At 33.1% G+C, this 19,478-nt stretch overlaps 2 protein-coding genes across 3 annotated transcripts; both read left to right on the top strand.

The window, feature by feature from the left end:
• The first annotated feature begins 15 nt into the window (after positions 1–15).
• Positions 16–2,546, top strand: LOC107859438 (endonuclease 1). Its single transcript, XM_016704456.2, has 9 exons — positions 16–154; positions 245–425; positions 547–654; positions 791–846; positions 969–1,052; positions 1,240–1,335; positions 1,423–1,487; positions 1,940–2,013; positions 2,172–2,546. Exons 1-9 carry the CDS (start codon positions 38–40, stop codon positions 2,294–2,296), a joined length of 906 nt encoding a protein of 301 aa, XP_016559942.1. The 5' UTR covers positions 16–37; the 3' UTR covers positions 2,297–2,546.
• Positions 2,547–4,095: 1,549 nt separating this feature from the next.
• Positions 4,096–10,148, top strand: LOC107859437 (internal alternative NAD(P)H-ubiquinone oxidoreductase A2, mitochondrial). 2 transcript variants are annotated; one of them, XM_047406968.1, is made up of 10 exons: positions 4,154–4,455; positions 6,348–6,438; positions 6,700–7,386; positions 7,933–8,146; positions 8,269–8,429; positions 8,508–8,573; positions 8,663–8,826; positions 8,920–9,034; positions 9,470–9,649; positions 9,838–10,148. In XM_047406968.1, exons 3-10 carry the CDS (start codon positions 6,799–6,801, stop codon positions 9,991–9,993), a joined length of 1,644 nt encoding a protein of 547 aa, XP_047262924.1. In that variant the 5' UTR covers positions 4,154–4,455; positions 6,348–6,438; positions 6,700–6,798; the 3' UTR covers positions 9,994–10,148. The 2 variants fall into 2 exon arrangements, with proteins under 2 accessions (XP_016559941.1, XP_047262924.1); XM_016704455.2 differs by lacking the exon at positions 6,348–6,438 and having other exon boundaries at positions 4,096–4,455.
• The last annotated feature ends 9,330 nt before the right edge of the window (positions 10,149–19,478 follow it).

The following is a 19,478-nucleotide window of genomic DNA, read 5'->3' as shown; positions in this document are numbered from 1 at the left end:
CTGTCAAGTTATAGAACTTCATTTTACTTCTTCGAGGATGTTGAGGTTAACTTCATTAAGCATTATTTATTTTCTGTTTCTTGCTTTTATCAACCAACCTGGTGTTGAAGCATGGAGCAAAGAGGGTCATATGATGACCTGTCGAATCGCGCAGGTATGGATTTCACATATATTTCTTGATATTCATTAAGCAAGGCACAATTTTTTCTTTTCAAATAAGAAGAATTATTGCATGTGGAAACAGAACCTGTTGAATCATGAGGCAGCTCATGCAGTCAAGATGTTGTTGCCAGAATATGTTAACGGTGACTTATCAGCCCTCTGTGTGTGGCCGGACCAAGTCCGGCACTGGTACAAGTACAGATGGACAAGTCCCCTACACTTCATTGACACCCCAGATAAAGCTTGCAGCTTTGATTATGAAAGTAAGTCAAATGCATCAAAAAAGGACATGTCTTTTTCTCTTTTTTCACATCTTGATCCTATAATATTATGACTTGGTCCGAAAATTCATAGTGTTTTCTTCTTTTTTGGTATGGTGAAAAGGGGACTGTCATGATCAACATGGAGTGAAGGATATGTGTGTTGCTGGTGCAATTCAAAACTTTACCACTCAACTCTCTCATTACAGAGAGGGAACTTCTGATCGTCGACGTAAGAATCAAAATAACAATCTTTTTTATACTGTCAGTGAATAAAACTGAAACATGAGATCATTAAATTGTCTAATTTTGATTACCCTTTGGAGTTGATTCACTTATGATGTGTTTTAATTGGTTAATAATTACAGATAATATGACAGAAGCCTTGTTATTCTTGTCACATTTCATGGGAGATATTCATCAAGTATGTAATCATTTTATTTTATTTCTTTGCGTTAAGAACTTCATTTCGAACGTTACATATATATAATACACATGATTATTTTTTTTAAAAAAATTGTGTCATTGTGGTTTTGGTGATTTCAGCCAATGCATGTTGGCTTTACAAGTGATGCAGGAGGGAATACTATTGATTTGCGCTGGTTTAGGCATAAATCAAACTTGCACCATGTAAGTATATATAACTAGCCGAGTCCGATTCATGATTTAAAATTAATGCGCTCAGAGTGAATAAAAGCTTGTAATATAAAATACAGAACTGCGATTACTATCTTAAGCTTAAATCAGGCTATGATAATAAAAAAGGGACGATTAAGGACTTATATTTTCCTTGTAAAATAAAAATAAAATGTTATAGGTATGGGACAGAGAGATAATTCTAACAGCTGCAAAAGAATACTATGCAAAGGATGTAAACCTCCTTGAAGAAGACATTGAAGGAAACTTCACTGATGTAAGAGTTACATTAGTTGTCTAAAATTAAGATTAAAATTAATTAATTTTTGTCAATCAGTAAATAGTTATTTGTATGATTGATCAGGGAATCTGGTCAGATGATCTTGCTTCTTGGAGGGAATGTGGCAATATTTTTTCCTGTGTGAACAAGTGAGTTCTAACCCTTTTTCATTTTCTTTTTTTGGTTTCTCATCCGGTGTCCGGTACCCGCATTGGAGCGCGACTAATCCGGATTCGCGCCGGGTATGGCCCCATTCCGGGGGTAGCGCTCCCAACAGAGTTTTCTCCATGCCTAGGGTCGAACCCTCGACTTCATTTTCTTTTGTTGTTCAATTCATCTTTCAAATGATTTGTAATGGAGATTGTGGTGGAATGTTTAGAATTCTTCCGTCTTAATATCATTATGACCACGAAAGTTTTTAGCCACAAGAAATATGCACTTTAACAAAGGGTATTAAAGCTTTTACCGATATTAGTTAATTGTCATACAATCCAAATTGTTATACTCTTTAGCGGCATTACAAAGAGGGCTAAAAAATTAATTTTCACTAATTTAGTGACAATTAAGCTATTTTCGTTAACTGTTAGATGTGATTTTCCAGGTTTGCAACGGAAAGTATAAATATAGCATGTAAATGGGGATACAAAGGTGTTGAAGCTGGCGAAACTTTATCAGGTATTTACAAATTAAATATTTTTGAAAATAAATTATAAATTGCATATATAGAGACTAGAGAGTATATCAATTTACACAAAAACAAAGAAGAAAAAAGAAAGGCAGTTTTAATTAACATTTAATTATCTTTTTTTTTTTTTTTTTTTAAATTTGTGCAGATGATTACTTCGATTCAAGACTTCCAATTGTGATGAAAAGAATAGCACAAGGTGGAGTACGATTAGCCATGCTTCTAAACAATGTTTTTGGAATTTCTCAAGAAGACTCTGTTGCTGCAACTTAATTCAAAATTGCTTTCAATAGCAAATATATTTTAATAAAATAATGAAAAACCATATGTTAGTTTATGTTTGATAAACAAAAAATGACCAGAGATGGCACATATTTGTGGTCTGATTTAACCAGTCTTACAATTCATTGTTGTATTAAAATTTCTGTAATTACCCATCATCACTGTTATAATTCATGTACTTAGCTTGTCTTATCTTTCAACACAAATGGTAAAATATTAATTTATATATTTGACTGAACTATATAATGACATCTTAAACATGACTAGACTGTTGTTTAACAAGACGTTGAAGAACGATAAAGTTGAATATAATATAATGACAAAGTTCACGTAATAGTTCTAAAATTTGTCTAAAGAACTTAGTGCTAGTCAAAGATTTAAGCTCTAACAGTTTAATATATAGTTTTGAAGAACATATAAAATTACGTTTGATTAGTATTCTCTTCCAAACAATAGGCAATACAAGAAAATGATGAGGAAATCGTCATGTATCAAGTCACATATTAAATTAGCCCATATTGACTTACGTGTGTGATTCAATCATTAGGCATTAGATGGAAAATACAAATCGAAAATGGAAGGAGTAGATATACATAAACAATGACAAATTAGAAATTTTGCTAAAAGTATTCACAATTTCATAAATATTTAATTAATATAATATATATATATATAATTTTTTGATGAAGAATATTCTACTGATTATTCTAACTACTCTGCTATAAGAAACAAAAATAATAAACGTCAGTTCTTGGGAGTAATAAAGTATATTAAGCAAATGCCTTTGGAGTTTGGACAACGAAACTCACGACTAATAACGTAGGCACATACTTCACATGGTTGCAGCATTTTAGGTCATTACATTGCTGTCTTTGTAATATACAAGTTTCGCTAAATAGAATTTTTTTTAGTAAAAAGAAATACTTGTGCTTTTCAGATATTTTATACGGTAATATTTATTATTTATTTATTTAGTTATGTTAAAACTTTTAAAACTACAAAATATGTCATGTGTAATAATATTTGTGCGTGCTCATGAAAATTTATAATTAAGGAAATATATAAAGAGTATTTCTTTTTAATGAATCAATAAAAAAAATAGCGACCAAAAAAAATAATATTAATATAATTGTTAATAACTTGATAAAAGAGATAAAATTAATCTTTTGCTGCCATAGCCCATAAAGTATTAAATTACGACGATGTATGTAATTAATTAGGTTAAATCCTTATAATTATATACTTTTATTAATTACCTTTTACTCCTACTTTTGTTTTTGTACGGTGTGTTCTGGTTATTCTAGATTATCGGAATATTCTGAATTTTCAAGGCCAAATTCTTGTAGGTGTTTGGAAACGAATTTTTATCTCGAAGGTTTTGATTTTTCTCATTGATTAATTATTAAAAATCAATTAATTAAAGCCATGCATGTGCGCAATAATTGAAAGGTCCTCTCCCTTTCTGCTAACTAAATAATTAAATTATAATTCTAATAGATCCTAAACTTTAGTAAGCCAATTAATATTAATTAATACGCATCATATGCTAGTGTGTATGTACCATTTATTATATTAGGTACATAATAAAATAAAATCGACAAAAGTTGCAAACGTAAATTATTCTCTGTACTTCATTAGGCTGTCTAAAAAAACTTTATATATTTATAAATAGTTTAATTTTATATAATATCTTATTTTTACTGTTCTAGAAACTTTAACTAATTACCCTCATCATAATCACTAATTAGCACTCCTTGTTTGACCAAAGAAAGAAACAGAAACGCCGTCGTTTTGATGAAAGAGTCACCTCTTTCCTTATTAACATTCATTTGCATTTGGATTTGCATGATTTATATTTATTTGCAGCAGAGCACCCAAATATCATATTTTAATTATTATTATTGCAGAGCACATGTATTTCTGATTCATCCACCCTTTTTGTTTTATTTTACTTTTTTTTTTTCTTAAAAGGAAAAAAGAAAAAAAAAAATATTTGCATGTGGAGGTATATATGAGATTGTGACCAATATTTTCTTGCTGCTCAAGGTTTTGTCTATAGAAAAATAATAAAGGGTGCCTTTTGAGTGTAAAAGCATACTGTTTACTCCTCATATATTGGGGGATTCATCTTCTTGTTTAAACTCTTGAAGGTATTTCCTATTTTTGTACTTTGATTTCTATGTGTATATATCTATGCTTGATCTTAATTAGTGGCATAATCAAGATTTTCATTAAGGGGAGTATAATGTAATGTGTATATATATAAAAAAATATTTTAACCTTAATAAGTGTAATTTTCCGCCGAACCCCCTTGTGCCGACTTAGCTCTGTCCCTGATCTTGATTGTACCATGTACAGTTTCAGCATTATTGAAGCTTATGCTGTGCCCCTCTTATTTTTCTGGATTCAACTGGTCATTTTGCAAGGCTTTTTATGCCATTTTTTATGAGTATGATGTTACATACAGAGCAGTCATAACAAAAATGAGAATTTTTTTCTCCTTGTTTAAAATCTGATTAAATTTATGGTATCTGCTGATGTGGTTCTTCAATGTTGTTTTTATGTAATGGTTTTCATATTTCTTTCTTTTTGTTTCATTTGGTTTAGTTTGATTTTTGGGGTATAGCAAAAAGACAAGCTTAGAGCTACTTGATCCGGGGGGAGGGGATGCAGGATGCCATTGAAGGGGCGTAGCCACTTACAGTGAACGGTTGAACATCCATCATCGAAAAATTATAGTGTATATATAAATATTATACTAAGTATATAGGTCACGAGTTACACCCTTAGCGAAGTTTCTAATTTCACTTTGAACCCACAAACTAGTTGAGTTACTAGATTTGAAATTTAACATTTGGACATAGTTATTAGATTTCTGAACACATATGCTGATATGCAATATTCGAGCTAAATCTATTGGGTTCAACCCGTACTTGACATATGGCATAAGCTAGCTCAACCCAAAATATAGCTCTAGAGGGGGAGGATTGTCCAAGACAAAAACTCATTTTTCTCAACTGATGTGGGACACTTAACAATTACTATTTCTTTTTCTTGTGAATAGTTAAAGATATTGTTTTCTTCTTGTCCAGATTTGATTGTAGAACTTTGAATGTCAAATTATGAGTAGCAGAGCTTGGTAGGCTGATGTTGACAATCGTTTTTATTTCCTTGCTGCTGTCATTCTTTTCTTCGTCTGATTTTTTTACAATATACGTCTTGATTTTGCTTCTAGCTTCTTTTTCTTGTGCGTTGCTGAAATCATCTTGTGATGGTTCAAGCTTATTTGTAGAAATAGATACTTTTCTGGAAAACAAGATTGACCATTTTAGTTGCTAACAAATCATATAACTAAACCAGCTTGTGGGTTGAGAGATTCATGTTTTCTGCCTTACTAGATAGATTGCTTGAATCGATGGTGATCCCGTATCTTCCATTGCTAGACTAGTTCTGTCATTCCAAATTCAACTTTAAGTATGTAGTGTTCAGAATTTTAATCCAATGGACCTTTGCTGATATTTTGGACCATTGTGTCAACAAATGTGTTGTTCTGAGGTTTTGAAGTAACGAAATGCAAAACCTATTATGGCATCCGAGTTTATACATACCATAAAGTTGTTGTGCAATGATATCATAATCTCATTAGTTTATATAGTAAATGTCTGAGATTCGGATTTCACCACACAGATCAACAAGAGTGAGTTCATATGCAAAATTTATATCTGGTAAGTATTAAACTAGCTTGACCGAATGAACTTAGAATTGAAATTGGCATAGTCAGTCTGGTTGCAGTCTTCATTTTCTTGTCCTTTCGTCCATCTCAAAACAAGAAGCGACCAGATTCTTGTATAATATGCTACCAATTTTGGAATATGGCACTAGCTAGAGGACTGAGATTGTAGTGAGTACCAGTAAGAATCCCGGTATATTGTATATCCAAGTGTTTTATACCTGGATCCATTCTAAGAATTTTACGAGAACTCTTCACATTGAAACTGCCACCATGAATAAATGCAATTTTTTTCTTTCCTGTTTCTGCTAGGTAATCCTTGGAGTAACTGATAAAGTTGCTACCATGTGACCAGGAGGTCACGGGTTCAAGCATTGGAAACAGCCTCTGGCAGAAATGCAAGGTAAGGTTGCGTACGATACACCCTTGTGGTGGGGCCCTTCCCCGGACACCGCACATAGCGGTAGCTTTAGTGCACCGGGCTGCCCTTTTTTTGCCCTGTTTCTGCTAGGTAATCCTAGGAACCATCATTTGTCTTGTCCTTGACCAATATGCATAACTTCAATGTTCATTATCTTTACTTTTCCACACTTCTAGGATCTTCTTTATAAGTGTATAGCAGCTTCCTATTGAGAGCTCACATCTACCTTCTTCCTTTTTTCAGTGTCATTCTTAAATATTGCATACCATCTAAAGTCCAAACAGTACTTGCCTTCATAAAAAATTTCAAGAGTGTCAGCTTTGGTAAAGGGGTACTTTGAACATGGCATTGGTAAGGGCTGCAAGGAGCAGCTTAAGGCGTTCCGGAGGTGTAATTGGCAACTATGCAAGTGAGAGAGATGTATTCTGTGAAGGCATTTCATCATTGAGACATCCCACGCCAATTTTTGAAAATGCTGTAAAAGGTTTCAATTCATCATACATTCCAAACATGCAGATGATAAACCACTTGAATTTTGGGAACAGAGGAATGAAGTTTACCCCTCAATATCAGTTTCCACATGCACCAGCTCACACGGTTGAGGGTTCTGATTCAAAACATGAAAGATCCAGTTATGCAAGCCTTGAAGCAACAAAACAGGGCGAAAAGCCTAGAGTAGTTGTTCTTGGCACTGGTTGGGCTGCTTGCAGGTTCCTCAAAGGACTAGACACTAACATGTATGATGTTGTTTGTATAGCACCAAGAAATCATATGGTCTTTACACCTTTGCTTGCATCTACTTGTGTTGGAACATTGGAATTCCGTTCGGTTGCTGAACCAGTTAGCCAGATACAGAAAGCACTGGCAAAGGATCCAAATTCATATTTCTTCCTAGCATCCTGCACCGGTGTTGACGCTGATAAACATGAAGTGAGTATAACAAGCTCTTCTTTTCCTCACTTCCAAAAGATGTCTCAATTTTAACTTATAATTCCTCCTTTTGATCTAATCAAATATATAGGCACGATTAACTACATGGATTCAGGTATTGTATTTTAGGAAACTAGGACCGGTTCGTAAGTCCTATGTAAATGACATACCAATCAGAGAATTATTCAAGCAGTACATTCAAGTAATTAAGGAATAAGGGACTTTGTTTACACTGCATTCAACTTGTTATTATGTTCCGGCTTTTATGTTTGTATGTGTTTCTGCTTGATTTGAGAAGTCACAATACTTGGAAACAGAGGCGGAGCCATCCCTCTTAAGGGGGTTCGTTCAAAACCCCTTCGACGGAAAAATATACTATTTATACATGATTAAAATTATTTTTTATGTGGTTATAGTAGGTGTTGAACCCCCTTCGTCTTAGTTTTCTTTGAATATTGAACCCCCTTACTTGAAAAAATCCTGGCTCCGCCTCTGCTTGGAAATTGATTTGATAGGGAAATATAACTGTTATTATAAATCAATCAGGTGTACTGTGAAACGGTTAGAGATGGTAGAGCCTTTCGTGAGCCTTACAGATTTAAGGTTGCATATGACAAGCTTGTCATTGCTTCTGGAGCCGAACCTTTGACCTTTGGCATAAAGGGGGTGCATGAACATGCCTTCTTTCTCCGTGAAGTACAGCATGCCCAAGAAATCAGGAAGAAGCTTCTTATGAACTTGATGCTCTCAGAAACTCCAGGTGATACCCCCATGATCGATATTGTTATACCCTTGCCATACCAGACTTCTTTGGTAGATGATATCAAGGTTATAATAGTAAAGTGAATGTAGTATAAATTTTGTACAAGTGTAAAATTACAGGCATTTCAGAAGAAGAGAAAGAGCGCTTGCTGCACTGTGTTGTGATTGGAGGTGGCCCTACAGGGGTTGAATTCAGTGGGGAACTAAGTGATTTCATCATGAGAGATGTACGCGAACGTTATGCTCATGTAAAAAACTACATTCATGTAACCCTCATTGAGGTAAATATTACTCCAGCTGTATATGGGTAAACCTAAGTTGACTGTTGAGTATGGTCTAGTAACACTTTTCTTGGACAGGCTAATGAGATTTTGTCTTCATTTGATGTTGGATTGCGGGAATATGCGACAAAGCATTTGACCAAGGTAAATGAATCACTCAATTGCTTTTGCATTAAGAAAGAAGTTTCTTAACTCTTTGATTGAATTAGTGAGCTAAACTTCACACATATCAGGTTGGTGTCCGCCTTGTTCAAGGTGTTGTTAAAGAAGTACATCCGGATAAAATAGTTCTCAGTGATGGAAGCGATGTTCCATATGGCCTTCTTGTTTGGTCTACTGGAGTTGGTCCTTCTGAATTTGTTAAATCACTAGATTTTCCCAAATCTCCTGGTGGAAGGTACAAAGTTTAACTTCTCCAGCAACTTAGCTACTTCTTGGACCTTGGTTCCCTTTCCGCTATCCATCCAACTAATCTTAAGACATGTTACAGGATTGGAATCGATGAATGGTTGCGAGTTCCTTCTGTAGAAGATGTGTTTGCAATAGGAGATTGTTCTGGTTATCTTGAACAGACTGGTAAGCCGGTGCTTTCGGCTCTTGCTCAGGTCAGTATGATTTCCTGATACATCCTTGATTTGTCCGGGCATGTTATTCTTATTCATCTGCACTTCTCCTGCCCCATTTTCTTTTCCCTGTAGTTATTGACTGTTTCTTCCTTCTTGATCCTGCTTAGATTTATGTTAATGGCCTCGATTGCAACCCCTTATGAATAGCTGACGCCTAAAGTTTTTATGAACAATCTTAAAGTCGCATGCCGTCAAGTATTACAGTGATACATGACTTGAAAGTTGACCAAGTATCCTTCTCTCAACAAGAATACAAATAGCTGTCTTGTTATCCTGTCTTAGACATAACTAGTAGACATTTACCCCTATCCTTCTTCTTGAGTTGCAAGAATCGAGTTATCTTGTGATACTACTATGTTTTCTTGAAACATTACTGGAGTACAGAAATTTTCTCAAATGCAATTTTTTTAATAGGTTGCTGAAAGGCAAGGGAAGTATCTTGTTCAATTGTTCACCAACATTGGGAAACAGAATGGAGGCAAGGCTCTCTCTGCCAAAGACATCTCTCTAGGAGATCCATTTGCTTACAGGCATCTTGGAAGCATGGCTACAGTGGGACGATACAAGGCTCTTGTTGATCTCCGCCAATCTAAGGTACATTATATTTTTGATTACTCGTAGATCAAACCTAAAGTATATATGCCGGTGTGTGACATTTAGTCAGAAACTAATTCTGAACTCACCGACTCTACTTTCTGAATTCGCCTCTGCATGTAATATCAATCAAGAAAAAGCTTGTCCTATATACCTTTCCGTATTCTAATCTTTATTTTGTTTGTCAGAATGACAAGGGCGTCTCAATAGCAGGCTTCACGAGCTGGTTTATTTGGCGCTCTGCATATCTGACTCGAGTTATCAGCTGGAGGAACAGGTTCTATGTGGCTATGAACTGGGGCACAACATTGATCTTTGGCAGAGACAATACTAAGATAGGATAAAGTAGCATCTACTAGTAGGATTTTCATGTTTCTGATCCATTTTTTGAACACACAATAACTTCTTATCTTAGGTGTATGTAAAACTTACTTATCATTTGGTGTATGCAATGAGATATTGAATTACTAATCCTTCGTATAACAATATTTTCAAGCAAGTCGTATCAGCTATGAAACCGCACCATTTATTTGGTTGCATTTTGGGATCCTTTCCATCTTAACATTCAATAATTTATCTTCTCTAAAGTTATTCACATTTCCTATTGAATAACATTCACATTTCTAATAAGATTAAAAGGACTAGGTGTAAACAATAGACCTAAACAGAAAATTAGGACTACAATAAAATCTAGAGCTCATTTTATATTCTTTACAAAGTCGGAGAATCCTGTTACCTTTTGTAAATGGTTAAGACTATGATATTTATCTAACTTAGCTGCATATTGAAATTTAAAAAAAAAAAATCACATTTATGGATTTTATGTTGCTCACTTAAGTCCATGATAACATTTTATTATCTTAGTAGAGAATTCTATTATTATTCAAATTATTTATAGGACCTGGTACTAGTCTTCCGTTCTGAGTCCTTCCGATTCTTCTTTTCCTTTGATGTATTTATATAATATTGACATAACTATAATGAATTTATTAAATATATTTACTGATAGCAAATATTCATTATTCTAAAATATTTGAAGTATTACCTAACATACTATTCTAATCATGTTTTCATAAAAAATTTTTAAAGAATGCGTAACATTGTAGTAACTCTTTGTTAATTGACATTTTAAAGGATTTAGGCTTTAGATTCAAATCGTGTATGTATTTAAATCTATGCAAGATAAGTGTGTGTGAGCACCGTTAGGTCTTGGAGAAAAGTTTTAAAATATTACTATTATAGGTGCACAGAGTGTGTGTGATCTTGTAGAGGAAAGAATAGCAGTCATAAAAACGGATAAGTGAAATAGAAAATAATAAAATATTATAAAGAAAGAAAAATCAAAAGTGTTAGCGTTGTCTCCTATACATTTGTAGCTGTATTTTTTTTTACTTTTTACTATTTTTTATCGAAAGTAATTTTCACTAAGGTAAAAATATCGGTTCCAGCATTGCAACATCTTTGTAATTTTGCCCTCCTGCTTCATCAGTTGCACCTTCCCTCTCTCCACCTCCACCTCTCGTTGCTCAGCCCTGATGCGTGTTATGCATACTCCACATGTAGAGCTATCCAAATTCATAATAATTTCTATTTTTGTTTGACTCTCTCTTTTTTTTTCTAATTAGTTAAATTATAATTGAATTTATCATTTCACAGGTTTTACTTTTAGCTATTTGAATTTATTATTTTTCTTTTTCTGAGAGTTTTTGCTTTTTCTTTTTCTGACTCGTAGATAAACCTTAATATTACATTTAGCAATCCATGACAGAATGAATAAAATAAGACAAATTGGCTAGATGGTGTATTGACAATGATAGAATATGCAATAATAAAGTAAAAAATCAAAGATTTTTCTTTTTCTCAGCTAGCATTTAGAAAAAGATATATAATGACGAAAATTTTTATTTTGTATGCGATCATCATGTCATACTTATACGAGGGACTTATTATTTAATACTTTGTCATTTTTTTCTCTCATAATCATCTCCCTCTTCACTTTTTTATTTTACTTCACGTTCTTCTCTCACATTTTTTTATTTTACGAAAATCTCAAAGGACTTATTATTTGTTAGACGTGTAGCTTGTGGGGTCCACAAGTTTGATAGCGGACCCACAAGCCACAACCTGTTTGATAGCGGACCCCACAAGCCACAACCTTTTTATTTTTTATGAGACTCAGCTAAGACTCAGGTGAAGAAAGTGGGAGGCGATTCAGAACATTTTTCGATCTTGACAGGATTGCATCAGGGATCTACTCTTAGCCCGTTTTTGTTTGCTTTGGTTATGGATGTGTTGACGCGGCGTATCCAAGGCGAGGTGTCCTGGTGTATGCTTTTTGTCGACGAAGTGATTTTGATTGACGTAACCCGGGGGAGGGGGTGTGAATGATAAATTAGAGGTGTGGAGACAGACCCTTGAATCTAAAGGGTTCAGGTTAAGTAGGAGCAAAACTGAATATTTGGAATGTAAGTTTAATGTCTCGAAGGAGGTGGACGAGGTGGTAGTAAGGTTGGATTCTCAAGTGGTGTGTAACAGGGATAGTTTCAAGTACCTAGGGGCCATGATTCAGGGGAATGGTGAGATTGACGAGGATGTCTCTCACCGGATCGGGGCGGGATGGATGAAGTGGAAGCTCGCCTCGGAGGTGTTGTGTGATAAGAAGGTGCCGCCCAAGCTTAAAGGCAAATTTTATAAGGTGGCAATCCGTCCGGTCATGTTGTATGGAGTTGAGTGTTAGCCTGTCAAAAATTCTTACATTCAAAAACTGAAGGTAACGAAAATGCGGATGTTGCGCTGGATGTGTGGGCTTACTAGGGGGATAGGGTTCGGAATGAGACTATTCGGGATAAGGTTAGTGTGGCTTTGGTGGAGGACAAGGTGCGGGAGGTCCGTTTGAGATGGTTTAGACATGTGATGAGGAGGGGCATGGATGCTCCGGTTCATAGGTGTGAGAGACTTGCTTTGGATGGTTTCAGGCGGGACAGGCGTAGGCCGAAAAAATATTGGAGAGAGATGATTAGGCGGGACATAGAGCAGTTACAGCTTACTGAGGACATGGCCCTAGATAGGAAGATCTGGAGGACGCGTATTAAGATAAAAGACTAGTGACTTTTTCGGTAAGTAGGATAGGGCTTTACTTTGCCGGTGCAGTATTCTTGTTATGCTGCATTACGATTGCTTATTATTCTTTATTTACTACTCTTTATAGGTGGCGTATTTATGTCATGTCATATTGTTCCATGCTTTGTGTACGTTTTTTATGACTTATCTTATCTTAAGTCGGGGGTTTATCGGAAATAGCCTTGCTACTTCTTCGGAGGTAGTGGTATGGACTGCATACATCTTACCCTCCGCAGACCTCACTATATGGGAAATGCACTGGGTTTGTTGTTGTTGTAAAGGATTTGTGATTTTTAATTAAAACGTTAGGGGAAAATCTAAAAAATAAAAAAAAAGTTTATGTATTTAGTTAAAATGTGCTTCTAGCAAACTTTCTTTAGAAATAAATTGGTAAGACAAATTAATTGCGTAATTTAAGTGTACTTGAGAATTTTTGCATATTTCAGAAATTCATTACTGAATTTTAATGTTCTCTTTAAGAAGCATCATTAAAAATTTATAATTTTAAAAGACCATGATTTCACAGACATCTACAACATGTTGTCGTGATAAAATTATAAATTTGAATTCTAAAACTTTTAAAATATAAAAAGATGTTAAAAAAGTATAGCATAAAATAAAGTTAAGAGCAATGAGTGCATAAGATGCATTTGTGAATGAGAGCATATGTTTTTAATATTTATAGGAATTAATGATATTATTTTAAATTGTTCAAATGAGTCTTTTTTTTGGTTAAAATTGTTCAAATGAGTTGGATAAGAATTTGTGCCATACATTGTGTAAAATAAGTGAATATATTTGCGTAAAAATTAATTATCATGCAAAAATACAAGATGAACTTTATTCAATATGTCCTCATAGTTCGGTCATTTCTCGGACTCTTCAAATAGTGAAAGTTTTTGATAGCGGGTGTCCTTTATAACAATTAATATCAATAATAAATGGATTTTCTTAAGAAAAGAAAAGAAAAAGGCAGCTCAGCCATATGGAAGATGATTTAAAATTAACTTCCAAAACTTTACAACTGGTAAAATTCAGAAAATCATGTACAGAACAAAAGAAAGATTAGTTCAACCCCTCTAAAAGGACAATAATACCCTCCAACACACTCTAAATTTACCAAAACTGACACTCTCCTCTCTTCACTCCATCTCTATTGACTAGCTCAGGGAAGATGCGTACTTCTCCGGCATGAATGAGACCGGACACCGGCGGAGAAAATAGAAGACAAAGAGTGAGCTAATCCCAACACTATGGTGACTTTAACTTGTCCTCTTTTTGGAATTGGTCTTCCATATTCCTCCCTTCTTAACAAGTTTCCTCTATTCATCCTCATCATTTCTTTTCTTACTCCCGCCATATTTCTAATTCTCTGATGTATTTTACTGGTTGTAATTTGTCAGGTCGCCGGCGTTTTCTCCGGTGATGTTGTGCCGGCGGTTGCTTAGCTGTTTTGGGTTTGCTTTGTTTTGCTGGTTTGAAAGAAGTGAATGGACCGTGTATATATAGACTTAAGTAGTTAATAATAGCCCTGGGTATGAAGGAATTTACATTATGTGCCATTTCTAATCTTTATCTCCATTATTTAAGTTATCAAGTTACTGTTGACAATTACATAGAAGTTCACTATATTTTTTTCACTATATTTAATTAAATTGTACCTTATCGCCATATTGTTTTTTAATAGGTTTTATTTGAGCCAAGGGTCTATAAAGAATAAGATATTTGCATTCATAAGGATAATATAAAATTACGTATAGAATACTATCGATAAATTTTACTTATGAATTTATAAAATGCAATATATAGATATTTTATTTCTGAAAAATTTGACGGCACTACTCTTTGGATGCACATTAAATAAACTTACTACTATGAAATAGCTCACAAGCCTTACACAAGAAGTGAACTGTACTAAATAAATTTTGTGCGATAAGTTCAACTGAGAAAAGATCAAATGGGGGAGATCCCTTGGAATTCCTTTGAGATATCAACACTCATTGCACTAGCTCAACGGCTGAGAAAGAATAGGATGAAATTCGATTTCGATCCCCCACATTGAATAAACGTTGATACACTAATTCAGCCACCTTAACGAGTTTGTTCTTATTATTATTTTGCTATAACAGAGAAATGGGGAAAAAAATAGGGGTATATATGTCATTAGACCTGATTTTTTTAATGGCAAGCTGTATAGTGGAGAGCACATTGAGAATGAAGCATAAAAGATCAAGTGGAAGCAAAAGTAAAGACGATACCAAAGTTATCTAAAAGCAATTTTTATAATCATGTTACATAAAAATCACGTGGGGATTAATATTATTGGCTCGAATTCCATTGGTTAAAAGGAATTAATTTGGGGCCCGATGGCTCTCTTTCTGTCATTCTCCTTTCTTTATTTTCAAAACCAAATACAAAACACTATGGAATCGTGCATTGAGTAAAGACTCGTTTTTCTTTAATTGCATGTTCCTTGTATCACATGCATTGTCAATTATAATGACTTTATTTTGTTTTTCTAATGTGAAATTCCTTAGGGGTCTCAATCATTCTTCTCATATATGTATTTAGCATTGAAAGTGCTATGTTAAATGAACGGGTTAGGTTAAATTTGAGAATAATAATATACTTAAAAGTTTTTGACACGACTCGCGTTAATAAAATAAATAGATAATCTGTTCAAACTTAAACAGAGTTAGACAAGTCGTGATTTTATAAGCGAATTTTGTTACCCCATTTAGAATTGTTGATGGACTGAATCGATCGAAAAATTGCCACCAACTATATATGCCGATTCAAGTTCCTACTTACTAAATGATTCAAATTTAGGGCATATGGAAACTATTGTACTATGATATTCTGGCTTAAAAGAAGAATTAATTAAGCTTAAGTTGAAGCAGAAATAGTGGCACATAATACAGTTTGGATAAGTGAACACAATTAAGAATTTCATTAAAAATACTTGAAATTTTTACTAATAATGAAGTAATCGTTTACGTATGCGGGGTTCAGTCTTTTCTCCTTTTTGACGGCTAGGAGGAGTCAATCTTACTACTATTGTAATACTATCAAAATATTTTATTCAACTCTAAGCATTTTTTATTTTCAATTCAACCAAAATATTGTCCAAATGTGAACGAACCTGCATAAATTTTTAGCATTAGGTTGACTAGATCTTGACTCAGTAGGTGTCAGACTTGAATTTTCATTTGAGAATTAGTTGCGTCCACACCTAGACCATTCCTTTTTTTAATGGAGAAAACGTGGGGTAAATAAATCTATTACTACTATATGTCAACTGTTTCATGGATGACTTTTCCACGTTCAAGCGTCAAACTTGACCTCCTCTAAATTGTCTGCTTCTTTTAAATTCTAGTACTTAATTACGATCTTCTTAGAGCCATCAATCACATTGTTTTATAATTAATCATGCTATTTATGCTAATGATAGCTTTTTATACATCTCTACTAGCAATAGGGAGGTGGCTCTTATTAACAGATAGCTCTTTCTGTGTTCTTTTCCAATTCCAAATGAAGGGATCACTTACACTTATAAGCCATGAGACCCCGGTTTCTTAGGCAGATTCATATCCCAATTCCTTTTCTAACAACATGGTAGAAATCGCCAATAATGTGACATTACATAGGGCTGGCAAACCGGCGGATTGGATTGGATTGGATTTGGACGGGTTAAATATAGATCGAGCAAAAATAGTTTGGATTGCAATCCGTCCATATAAATATGGGTAAATATAGATTTAGTCAAATATGGATTGGATAAAAATGATTTCAACCTATTTTAAATTCTAAGTCAAAAACTTAAATCTTCTATATCATATCAACTTGACTTTTTTTCCATTTCTTTTTTTTTTAGTTTTTACTTTTTAGTTTTTTTATCTCTCTTCTATATGTAGGCTCTAGTTTTTTTTTTGTCATTTCTTTTTTTCTCTCTCTCTTCTATCTCTATCCTCTGCCCTTTGTTTCTCTTTTTTTTTCTTTTTTTTTTCTTTTCCTTTTTAGTTTCCTTTTTTTCTATTTTTTATTTTTTTGTTTTTACTTCTTTCTCTTTTTTTTTCTTTTTTGATTGTATTTTATGTTTTATATATTTTTTATTTTCGAAGAACATGGTTAAGTCGAGTACAAATTATGGATGATGACTAAAATATCGTAACCACTCAGTATATTTGTTTTCACCATTATCTTTTTTCTTTTTCCTTTTCTCCTTTTTCATTATTTTTTTTTTTTATTTTTTTCTTCAATTCTTTCTTTACGCTTTTTTCTCTCTTCTATCTCTAACTTCTACCTCTTTTTTCTATTTTTTTTTTATTTTTGGTTTCCTTCTTTTTATTATGATAAGGAAAATACTATAAGCGCATATTGATTTATATTCTTCCAACATTTATAATTTGAGGGCTATGTGGATCCTCAGCCATAGATATTTTAGTCTCAAGAAAATACAATTAATTCATATACTTTTTTTTTTGGTTTTTCATCCGGTGTCCGGTGTCAGCATGGAGCCCCGACTAATTCGGATCGGGCTTTGCAGGGCCCATTAAGGTATTTTAATTCATATACTTATTTGTATATAAATACAAATGATAAATTGCACATATTGACAATTAAACTATTTAAATACAAATAATAATTTTATTTGAAATATATAGTATGATACAAATAAATTTAAAGTAAAAAAATATAAAACGCAATGACAAAAAAAAAAGGTGAGGAAAAGAATATAAAAAAATGACGAACCAAGAATAAAAAAGCGGGAAACGGAAATACAAAGAAAAAAAGAATGCAAAGAAATAAAATTGAAAAAAAAATGATGAAAAAAAAGAAAGAAAAAAAGTACAAGAAACGAGTAAAAAATAAGTGGAAAAAAAGTAAATTAAAGAAAAAAAGAAAGAAAAAAATAGTCAATTAAAGGAAAAAAGAAAGAAAAAAGAAAGAGAAATAAAAGATAGAAAAAAATAATAATAAAGGAGTGAGACTATGGATTATATTTAATTGATAAGAGATGTTATGAATTATATAGGCTAAACGGGATAATTAGAAGCTTGTACTTATTAACCCATATAGGTCTCAAGCGAATACGAATTATGAAATAGAATGAGAAAGGGGAAAGCGGAAAAAAAAAAAAGAATACAAAGAAAAAATAAATAAAATTAAAAAATAGATGAAAAATTGAGAAAGAAAGAAAGAAATTATAAGGAATGAGTAAAAAAAGAAAAAAAGAAAATTAAAGGAAAAAAGAAAGAAAAAAAGAAAAAGAAAAGAAACTAGAAAAGAAAAAAAAACTGAAACTCTAAGCATAATTGAGTGATCTATGTTTAAATGAGTACCCATATTTTACCTATTTTGTCCATATTTGTATGAGCTTTTAAAATGAGTTGAAGTCCATATGTACCCATTTAAAATATTAGTGATCCAATTCACTAAATATGGATTGAATGGACTCTTTTTATAAATATGGACTGAAATTGCATACTAAAGTAAGCCAATATGTAACATTGCATATTTGTTCGATCGTTTCGAATGAAGAATGAGAAATGGCTTGTCCTAAGAACCTAGCTACTCGTAATTGGAATAAGGAGTCGTGGAGAACAAAATTGCCTTCACAACTATCTGATGTCTCTAGTTGGAATAAGGTAATCATGAAGCGCTTTACTTGAATTGATCAATTGCCATAAGCCCGGTGCTCATGACACGATACAAGACAGAGGAGAATCAAGTAGCGCATCATAGCTAATAAGCGGCATAGGAGTCGACTTGACATCAGTGATTTCATGTTGCACTGGTGGAGTAATCCAATACACCACTAGACCCTTAAACTTGTCAAGATATTTTATCTAAATACTCCAAGTAAGTTATGTTCTGATTGAATATCTCAACTCCTATAAAGTGTTTCAATTAGACATTCTATTTAAATTTTAAACAAACTTTTGCGTCTGTTTTCATTCGCCTAGTAGATAGTTAAATTTACCACATAAACATGCAACTTTCTTTAATTATGTCTTTGCCTGAATAAGTTATAAAATACATTTTTTATTTGAGGTTGATTGTATAATTAAAAAAGATGACATATATATTTTATATGGTCAACTTAATTACCTACTAAAATGAATGAAAACACACCCCATTTCTTGTTCAATATTTGAAATGAAAGTATCTAGTTAGAACCTACTAACTACTAATGTTCTGGTTACCTAGTAAAATGTTCTAGTTAGAACAGTTTATTAGGAATTTGAAGTGTTCAATTTAGAAGTGTCAAAATAAATATCTTAGCTATGCTTGAGTCAAGGGTCTTGAAAACAGTCTCTTTATCTTTCAGAGCTAGTGATAAAAATCTGCGTGTTCTTTACCTTTTTTAAACATTACTTGTGAAATTTTACTAGATATTTTACTGTTATTATCAAAATAAATTTGTATTAAGTAACTATAAACTAATGACAAAATATATTATCCCATATATATCATGAGATAATTTTGTCTGTTTAGCTAATCCAAATATCAAATAAGCCCTTGCAAAAAAATAGGAAAGATGTACCCCTTATTATTTTAGTTGGTCACCTTACCATAAACACGTCCTAACTTATTTTTTCACGTAGTAAATCAAGATAAAATTAATTAAAAGAATTTCATTGTACCCTTATAGTTAATAATTTTTTGGATGCCTGAATTTATACTCCCTCCGTTCGGTTTCCTAAAC

The sequence above is a fragment of the Capsicum annuum genome, chromosome 2 (assembly GCF_002878395.1).
Source record: "Capsicum annuum cultivar UCD-10X-F1 chromosome 2, UCD10Xv1.1, whole genome shotgun sequence".
Lineage (NCBI taxonomy): Eukaryota > Viridiplantae > Streptophyta > Magnoliopsida > Solanales > Solanaceae > Capsicum > Capsicum annuum.
The sequence above is the reverse complement of the archived record's forward strand: the minus strand, read 5'-3'. Positions and strand labels throughout refer to the sequence as shown.

Coding starts and splice junctions, on each gene's coding strand:
- LOC107859438 (XM_016704456.2), top strand. CDS start 38: ATGTTGAGGTTAACTTCATTAAGCATTATTTATTTTCTGTTTCTTGCT. Junction 155..244: donor TGACCTGTCGAATCGCGCAG/GTATGGATTTCA, acceptor ATGTGGAAACAG/AACCTGTTGAATCATGAGGC. Junction 1,336..1,422: donor TTGAAGGAAACTTCACTGAT/GTAAGAGTTACA, acceptor ATGATTGATCAG/GGAATCTGGTCAGATGATCT.
- LOC107859437 (XM_016704455.2), top strand. CDS start 6,799: ATGGCATTGGTAAGGGCTGCAAGGAGCAGCTTAAGGCGTTCCGGAGGT. Junction 8,147..8,268: donor GATGCTCTCAGAAACTCCAG/GTGATACCCCCA, acceptor GTAAAATTACAG/GCATTTCAGAAGAAGAGAAA. Junction 8,827..8,919: donor CCCAAATCTCCTGGTGGAAG/GTACAAAGTTTA, acceptor GACATGTTACAG/GATTGGAATCGATGAATGGT.